This window comes from Gordionus sp. m RMFG-2023, chromosome 1 (genome assembly GCF_954871325.1).
Source record: "Gordionus sp. m RMFG-2023 chromosome 1, tfGorSpeb1-WG-v2, whole genome shotgun sequence".
Classification (NCBI taxonomy): domain Eukaryota; kingdom Metazoa; phylum Nematomorpha; class Gordioida; order Chordodea; family Parachordodidae; genus Gordionus; species Gordionus sp. m RMFG-2023.
In genome coordinates, this window is record NC_088775.1 from 44,285,021 (window position 1) to 44,294,855 (window position 9,835).

At 28.0% G+C, this 9,835-nt stretch overlaps 1 protein-coding gene across 4 annotated transcripts in view; it reads left to right on the forward strand.

Annotated features, from left to right (window-relative positions):
* Window positions 1-8,021, forward strand: part of LOC135931404 (uncharacterized) — a 68,765-nt gene extending 60,744 nt beyond the window's left edge. For 3 of the 4 annotated variants that reach the window (XM_065468481.1, XM_065468482.1, XM_065468483.1), the window contains 3 exons: window positions 70-297; window positions 959-1,078; window positions 6,546-8,021. In XM_065468481.1, coding sequence (XP_065324553.1) covers window positions 70-297; window positions 959-1,078; window positions 6,546-7,571 — 1,374 coding nt within the window. In that variant the 3' untranslated portion in view covers window positions 7,572-8,021. The remainder of the gene's footprint in view (window positions 1-69; window positions 298-958; window positions 1,079-6,545) is intronic. The other variant, XM_065468484.1, reaches the window with a different exon arrangement.
* The last annotated feature ends 1,814 nt before the right edge of the window (window positions 8,022-9,835 follow it).

Consider the following 9,835-nt stretch of genomic DNA (forward strand, 5'->3'; position numbering starts at 1 on the left):
ACCATTTTATGTTTAAATTTTATTAATTTTTTTTTTAATTACACTCATTTATTTATTTCAAAAAAAAAGGATACCTGCATAAATGACAAAGAAGACTCTGGATCTTACAGCAAAACATTATCCTCCCCAGAGGACGATGATTTGTTTGAGGACATGGATGATAATCAGATTTCCCATCTATTTTTGCTGAGTCAGCATTTGAAGCGCTATAAACATAAATTGCAAATGGCTCACGCCCAAATCAAATTTCTGAGAGAAAAACTAAATCTCGAAACTAATGCCAGAAGAGAAACTCAAGTTTTTTTTTAATTTATTTTTTATTTTTTAGAAAACCAATTACCTTAACTCCTGTAATTTAAAGATGATTAGAGAAAAATATATCGTGATATTAGGATTTAGGACTTTGAGGATTCTTGATAAAACCTGATCACAAATAATTTAAAGAGTTGGATTATTATAGTATTCTGCATATCCAAATTTAGAAATTTTCAGAAATGGATTTTATTTGTTTTAAAATATAACAAGTTATAAATTTAAAAAAAATTAATTTCATTTTTTGAATTTATTTTAATTATAAAAAATTGTATAAGGAGATAAAATAAAGGGGCACATTAGTATCATTATTAACTGGATTCTTATTTTAATTTAATCTTAGTCGTCTTATCCAGAACAGAACTTTACCATACATGTTAATGAGATACCTAAATTACCTTCCCATGTGCCGCTATTTTTAAAGTGAAAATATGATATATGTGGCAATTTATATTGCCTTGCCAGCAAAAACCTATTTAAAATCAATTTTTGAGGTTCTTTTCAAATTGAAAGAAAGATGGTCTGGTCGAGATTTATAAGCTACATGCACAATGTTATCCTATTTATCTAAATTAACTAAAATATGAAAATAAATAATGAAATCTAATCACTAAATATTAATTTATATTCTCCTCATAATTTACAGGTCAGAGTAAATCAATTATTTAAACAGAACGAGGAATTGCTCCAACAAATCCAACAGTTTTTTAAAATCATGAAGGAAAACAATCTTATAAAAGGATCGATAGTTTTTACAGATAAAAAAGTTACTCATTTATGTAAAATTTATACTTAGTTGATTTAAAAACATAATTATGCGAACATATTTATATAACTTCTATTTTATGTGGGCTCATTTTCCTCTTTCTTTATTTTTTACTTTTCTTCTTTCCTTACTTATATAAAAATTATTTTATTATAGATAGGCTTGAAAATAGGGAATTCCATTTAAGGTTTTGTTATTATTTTTAATGTACTAATCAATAAAGGGACCTGGATGTCATTTTTAGTTTCTTTTAATTATAGATTTTAATCTAATATAGTGATATAGTTAAAATACGTTTAAAGGTGTAGGAGAGACAGGGGCTAGTAGAACCGATTTTTGCAAAATCGCGATGGCTCTTTTTGGAATTATAAAAAATAATATATGAATAGATACCTATAACTATACTCTGGTGCCTTATAAAAAATTTTAAGTATATTTTTGAAATTTTATTTTTTGTAAAAGTGGAAATTTTGTCCAACAAGCCCCAATAGCGGGGTTAGGCAAACCGCTGGCCTTCCTAAAACATTGGTTTTCTTAGCCTATCAAAAGCATTTTTATTTATTAATAATGATACGTATAGAATAATTTTATTGTTCAAAATATACTAATAAATTGAAGCTAATTATATATAAAAATTGAAACTTAATTTTGGTTAATATAATAAACATTTTGAAAATATAAAAAATTTATCGAAGTTTAAACATGTACATGTGCCCATCATTGGAACATTCTTCATTGGTATACTCTTTGCCGTTATGGTGTTCTATATTACGATAAAGACAAATATCTTTGTTAATATTTTTTTTACTTTTTTTTTTTGCAAATATTTCACTTTCTATCTCTTATAATATCTCATAAAGTTTGATCTAATGCCAAATAAAATATTAGATTATATTAATTTAAACTTAAATACTAATTTTATAATTTTATACTTCATCATAATTTTGATCTATCAAATGTTAAAATACAAGAACTTAAAATTTATAAATAACATTTATAAATAATATTCTAATCTCTTTACCATACCATTTAGATTTTTATTTACATAATCTCTATATTAAATATGGCTAAAATTTGATTATATTGTTTAAAAATTACATAAAATTATTGTGATTATATTTTAAAAATAAGTCAGATAATGTAGATAAATTTATATGTTAGTTAGCAAGTGATCCTTGTTGATTTACAATCTTCATATTAGATATCTGCAAAAGTAGGTTAGGGTGGGTTGGGCCTAATATTTTTTTAAAAAAATTCGAACTTGGTCGGACCTTGGAAATTTTTTAAAATATATTAAATTTATCAATTTTAAGTTTAATTTTTTATGTAAAATAAAAATATTTTATTTTATTTATGGAAACGAGACGCCATATAACATAAAATTTATTTTGAGTAGTTATATCTATATATAAATAAATTCAGGCTGGGCCTGTAAATTGTTATTTAAAAAAAATTCTGGTTCGGGCTGGGCCGGTAAAACTTTTTTAAAAATTCGGGCCGGGGCGGGGTAAAAAATTAGGCCTGATGCAGATCACTACTTTATATACCTTAATAGCCCAGACATGTAACCAATGAGGGAGGGAGGGAGGGAAATCCCCCCACTATCGCAAATTTCCGTTTTCGTAAATATTATTTTAAGCTAATAATAATTGACCCCTTCACCCCCCCCCCCACTCTCTCTAATATAAAACAAAAGCCTACAATAAGTGGACTTAAATATCTCCAACAAAATTTATGGGGAAAATATTTAGTGCTCCCCCCTCCCATAGCAAAATAGTGGATACGCAGTATAATAACATAAAATTATATTATAATATCAATTCATTAAATTTTGGTATACTTTCGTAATTTTATTTAAAATTTAATTTAAATATTAATGATTATATATTTTGATAAAAATGAAAATTCTGTCATATAAAATCTTTTAAATTTTTCACCAAATTTTATTTATCAAAAGATTTTTTATAGATGACACTAATAAAAGAGATATGATAAAATTTTAAACTTCTGATGTATTTTATTTTAAAATGAGATTAAGTTAGCTGTCAACCCCGCGGTTTGCCTAACCGCGGTCTCCCCTACTTATCCCTGTTTTTTAAATCTACAATTTTACTATTCAGAATAGCTTTTTTAATTACAAAAGAAAAATAACTAGCCAGGACAGAGTCAACATTATAGAGCTCCTGTTTTACGAATTAAGCATTTTATTTATTCGAATAATATTTAAATATAAAACCAGGTTATTATTTATTATTCGTTTTATATGAATATTAATTTCAACAAATATATTCGAATATTTTTTAAAAAATTAAGTCCTATCATTACCATATAATATTCAGAATGTTGCGTGATATTTTTAAAAGGTTTATTTAATGTTTGAATTTAAATTTTTTTAAAATCTCTAACTAAATTTTGGAACCAGAGCTTGGAACCAGGTCAAATCTAAGAAAGTAAAGAAGAATAATTTATTTAAAGAAACTTAAAAACCGGAGGCAGAAATTAGAACCTTTTTTATATTAAACTTCACTCTAGTTGAAATATAATAATATTATATTTGTAATATAAAAAAGTCTAAACTAATATTTAATCTGTCACAAAAACCCCTTGAGAAACATTAATAATTAAAATATCATACTTAAAATATAAGCTCTGTGATGTAGATTAGAGACCTGCATATCATTTTTTCAGCATGAGTCTACCCGCGACTAGGTGATAAAAAAATTTTAGACCTCTGAATTTTAAAAAAAGCTTATAGAGAAATCTAATTCAAAATATCTATTTTATTCTTTTAATGTTATACAATTAATTAAAATATTCCCCAATAAATTTAATATTTTAATAATGTCTAGCTATTTCATTCTATTTATTACTAACTTTTTTCAATTTCTTATGCCATTTGAATTTGTTTTATTGTGATAATTAATGAGGCAAAGAAAAAAAGAATAAGAAGAAAATAAAATATTAATATTTTTTGGGTTATGGCCGGGTCTGTATTGATAAAGTCACTCCAGGCAAAACTGACGGGTCAATTCTGCAGAACTCAAATATAAATAATATAGTTCACATCTTAAAAAATTAAATGCTAAACAATAAAATTTTATTTATTTATTTTTACTATTTGAATAATATTCGTGAATATTAAAATGAAATTATTTGAATCAAAGACCTTCATGGGCAGGCCGACCGGCAGACTAGAGTATGCGCTTAATATTACATTTTCTAGTATGCCTGAGACGGGCCGGGGTATTTGAAACAAATTTTAATAAGCCAGAATACGGCTTGGGCCTAAAATTAATTTTATTTAAACTTATCATATTTAAAACAGTTGTTGATTTTTAAAAAATATTGCAATTATTTTTTAAAATGAATTTCAGTATTGCAAACACAATGATTGCCTAAATCCACTGAAATATTTTTTATTTTCATGTGAATACAATAAATTAAATATTTGGATATTAATATTAAATATGGGCCGGGCCTATAAAAATTTTATACTGCGGGCTTAGGCTGGGCCTGATCAAAAATTCAGACTTGTAGTCTCTGGTTTAAATACGAATAAAAATGCTCCACCTTCAGCCTCATCGTGGCGTGGGAAGGGGGGCTCTTTTGGCGGCTAAAGGAGTTTTAATAGGTTCACTGTGGTCTGGGTCTAGAATAGTGAAGGTCATGATAAACATATTTTTTAACCTAATTTGATTTGTTTTATCATTTTATTAAATATAAGAGTATTATATAAACAATAAAATTTATCCAATGGTATTGAAAAAAATGATTTTGTGCTTGTAGAGGGCATATTAAAATTAAGAGTAGATTGTGTTTTTTGAGATATTTTCATTTTCATCATTAGAAGTATATATTTTATGTTTTATCAGATGTCTGCTTAAGGTACCTAATTATTTTATTAAGAATAAGGTTAAGTAATTTTTACAATAAATTATACAAACAGTTTCTTTAAAAAAAATAGAACTATATAATAACTAAAATATTTTAATAATATTATTGCTTATTTTGATTAATTTATTGCTTAAAAAATTATAAACAATTATTTTGTTACTAGGTGCTGACGATACATTAAATTTGGTACTGCAGTGAACACATACTCTATGTTTTTATTGGGACTATAAGTAAAATGTTTCTTGGACAAACTTATGGTTTTCATATTGTAAAATAAAAATTAACAAAATCTAAAATGACTCCTCTAGAAAAATATCATAAAATAAAATATACAAAAAAATTATATTAATTGTATAGTAAAGCAAACTTAAACAATAATAAAAGACCGGTCCGGACCGCGGTCTGAACCGTAAAAAAATAAAAAGACCGGTCCGGACCACGGTCCTCAAGAAAAAGATCGGTCCGACAATTGGTCCTGTCCGATCCCGGTCTAAGACCGATAGGACCGGACCGTTGACCTTCACTAGTCTAGAATATGATCACAGTCTCTCGACGGAGTATAAAAACCACCTAAAGGAGCTGATGTCAGGAAGGGTATCCGATTGTAAAAAATAGCTTCAAAACCCCTAATGCACAACTAATAAATCTAAACATTTGGATATTATTCCAATTCTTCAAATATTCCTTAGAAGTAGTGGTGGCGTCACTAGTATCTTTCATTTGGTATGTCTATGGTAGGCCCAATGTATATATTTATTTGGGAAGAGTTGGGTGGGGGGAATCTAGCTTTAACTTCTAAAATTGTCTGAATTCTATATAAGTTTTTAATCAAATAGTGTGCTTTTTCAGAAACACGACTTTTTTAAAATATAGTTGATTTCATATATATTTATCTTAAATAAATTTAAACCCACCGTCTGTTTAGTGTATAGGTACGGGCGCGAATACATTTAACCATAGTTTTCTCACTTACTCTAGCCTTCTCACAGTTTTTTTTATCTCACACACCTTGTATTGTCTAATATGAATATTAAAAAAATTGAACTAACCCTAGCCTTATCATATAAACTAACCCTAGCCCACATCAAGCCCTAGTATATACCATATTTAGTTTGGTTTACAAGCAATTTAATGTTAAAATTGGAAAATTACGTAAAATCAAATAAGAAATATATAATTTATGGCTAACAATCCAATTACCAAGTTTTTATATAAATTTGATTATATACTAGTGATCTGCATCGGGCCTAATTTTTCAAGCCCGGCCCGGCCTGAAATTTTTTTATAAAGTTTTGCCCGGCCCGAAATTTTTTATTTAAATATAGAAATTAATTTTTATAATTACTCAAAATAAACGATATATGTTATTTGGCACATACTTTCTATAAATAAAATCACATATTTTTATTTTACATAAAAAAATTCAACGTAAAATTGATAAATTTAGATATATTTTAAAAAAATTTTACCGACCCGACCTGAATTTTCTTAAAAAATATTAGGAGGCCCGAAACCCGTTCGGGCAGGGTAGATCTCTATTATATACCATTCCTTATATTATATACTGTTTTAGGTTAAGACGTTCAAATGCGATTACAAGATATGCCCAGATAGAATTTCTAATAAAAATACCCCCAACAAAAATTTGTCGCCTCTCCCACCTACCTTGGCTATAGATGAGAAATTTAAGAATGATGTAAATAATGATCCCAAGGAGGAAAATTGTGCCTGCCTTCCTAAATATGAATCGAACATAGTTATGAAAGCACCCCAAAGCCATCTCGAACATAGCGACCATGAGTTTTATGGCTGTAACCCTTATTTAAGAACTTCCATCGACTTCAACAATCCAGATTCACCAGGCCGATACACTAGCACCCCTTTTAAAATATATCGTAATAGCAAATTATCGCCTCAAAGGAATTATCCTATTCACAATAACGGTATCTCGAATCACGAAGTGGATACGATGAAATATATATACAAAGCAAATTTGACGCCAGATAAAAAGGTAGAAATAAGCTGCGCCGAATGCTCATCGTTGAATCAAGTCAAAAAATTATCCGCTCCCACGATTTATAGTAAATCAACCATCGCTATAAACTCAGGCTTAGGAATAGATAGCGGTAAAGATTTGTCGAAGGAAAAACCATTAGCATCAACCCAATTTGCCGATTTTACAATTTTCGGTGTTCCAAGCCCTAAAAAAACCCAGGCTGAACAACGTCTTTCCAATCAAGATATCGGCGGGGAAGAACTCAATCTATTCGATATCTTTAATATCAAAAATAATAGAAGCACTAGTGATGCACAGTCCAAAAAATGGGTTGCGAAAGGATTAGTTAAGCCAGCTCCGGGATTAAGTGGATTACAATTGGCAGCCGATTCTTACAGCAAGAATGAAAATTCAAATTTTGAGTGGATTTCTGGACAAGATCTAAAATGGGATCCCAATCATCGTTTAAACGATCAATTCAACGAATTCGTATCGGCTCCATATAATAATGGCACGGAGTGTGGCGATAAGTTACCAGAGGAAGATCACATGATTTCGTTTACTTCGTCGCAATTTAGGTGCTTATTACTGGCACCTCAATAAAAATATTTTGTTAAAACGGAAATGAAAACAAGAAAAATATTAAATAATTTGTTCCCTGAATTTTAAACTTTGAATTTATTTATCTTGATAAGTTTTCAGGAGAAATCATAATTGTTAATATTTTTTAATTCCTTTATTAAATTTTTCCCAAACCCTCTTGAATCGTTAAAAATTTTTAATATAAACCCAGATATCAATAATATGGCCGGATAGAATAATAGTATGGCTCTTCGTTATTTGTTTTAAAATACCTTTTAATTTTAGTAACAAACAAAAAAGGATAATAATATTATTTTTTAAATAATGTAACAAATATATTTTGTAATTAAACTTTTGATTTCGTTATCTGTTTTTCCCCCTGAATTATCACATTATAATTATCATATTATAATGCCTTATTATAATATTGAAATTGGTTTACTAAATTATTATAACTTTTCAATTTGTTAACTTTCTTTTTTATAAAAATAAATAAATGTTTTATTATTACAAATTAATTTGGCCTTATTAAACGTTTCTACTTACGATTTTTGAGAGAACTATATGGATTTATATTTCCCGTCTACTGAATTTTTTAAACAGAAAGCCAAATTATATAAAAATGCTTTCTTTTGCTAAAATATAAATTTACAAGTGGGAATTCTATTTTCTCTTACCATATCCTTATTGAATTTAAAATTATAATTTCAATTTATAAAATAAGAATAAGATACAATATAAACAATATCAAAATAAAATAGATTGTTAAAAATAATTGTACTGTGCATTTATAACAAAACATATTAATACTATTCATGCATTTTAATTGATATTACTTCAAAAGGAAGAGTCTAAATTAAAATGTTATTCAAATTATCATGCATGTTGTTGACTCGGTGTCGCACCATCCCTTTTTAAAATATTAGCACCTTTTTTAAAAAATAGCATTCGATTCTTTAGTAAAGGTTACTTCAAAAAGAACTAGTGTTGTTAATCGACTGAGTCGAAGTTTTGGGTCGAAAAAATCGACCCAAACTGACTTGAGTTATGAACTCGAGTCGACTCAAGTCGTGAACTCAAGTCGACTCAAGTCGTGAACAAGTCGACTCAAGTCGTGAACTCAAGTCTATATACTTGAGTCGACTAGAGGACGAATATTTTTATAAACTTGAGTCGTCGACTAGAGGACGAATATTTTATAATAATTATTAATAATTAAGATTTGTTCTGTTTTTTACATTTTTTTATTTTAGACTTCCAACTTGAGATTTAAATAGGAATTATATACTTTAGTCAACTAGAGGACGAATAGTTCTATGAACTTGATTCGACTAGAGGAAGAATATTTCAAATTAGTTATTATTAATTAAGATATTTGTTGTTTATTACTTTTTTTATTTTAAACTTCCAACTTGAGTTGCAAATAGGAATTATATACTTGAGTCTACTAGAGGACAAATAGTTTTCTATGAACTAGAGTCGACTAGAGGACGAATATTTCAAATTAGTTTTTATTTATTAAGATATTTGTTCTGTTTTTTACATTTATTTACTTTAGACTTCCAACTTGAGTTATGAATACAAAATATATATTTGAGTCGACTAGAGGACGAATAGTTATACTTATATGATATAAACGTGATTCGACTAGAGGACGAATATTTCAAATTTTATTAATTAAGATATTTGTGATCTATTTTTTACATTTATTTACTTTAGACTTTCAACTTGACCATGAATACGAAATATATAATTGAGTCGACTAGAGGACGAATATTTCAAATTAGTTATTATTAATTAATTTATTTGTTCTGTTTTTACACAGGATAATTATAATGATCAATATTGTTTGTTAGCTGTTTTAATTTTCCACCTATTAAAATAAGCTTAAAATTTTAATGTAATGTGCAGATACACATGGTATGTGTACCTGGACCACCTGCTAAAACACAGTTTTTAGGTCGTAAGAAAGCAAATCTACTCAGACCTAACTGTATATCGTTATGAGTCTCTCTAAAGTGAATGAAAAGTTCTTTAATATTACATAAAATTAGCCTTTTCTGCACTTGATATTTTCCTATTTACATATAAAATTATTTTTGCCTGCATAAGTAGTGTTGTTAATTGGTTGGTTGTGTAGAGCCCAGACCCGGTGTTTGGGTCTAAAATATCGACAAAACCAGCTCTGAGCACGAACCCCGAGCACAGACCCCGCGTTCAGACCCAAGGTCCAGATCCGGATAGATGGCACAAAGGTTTAGACATCTATTATCGAAAACTCGATG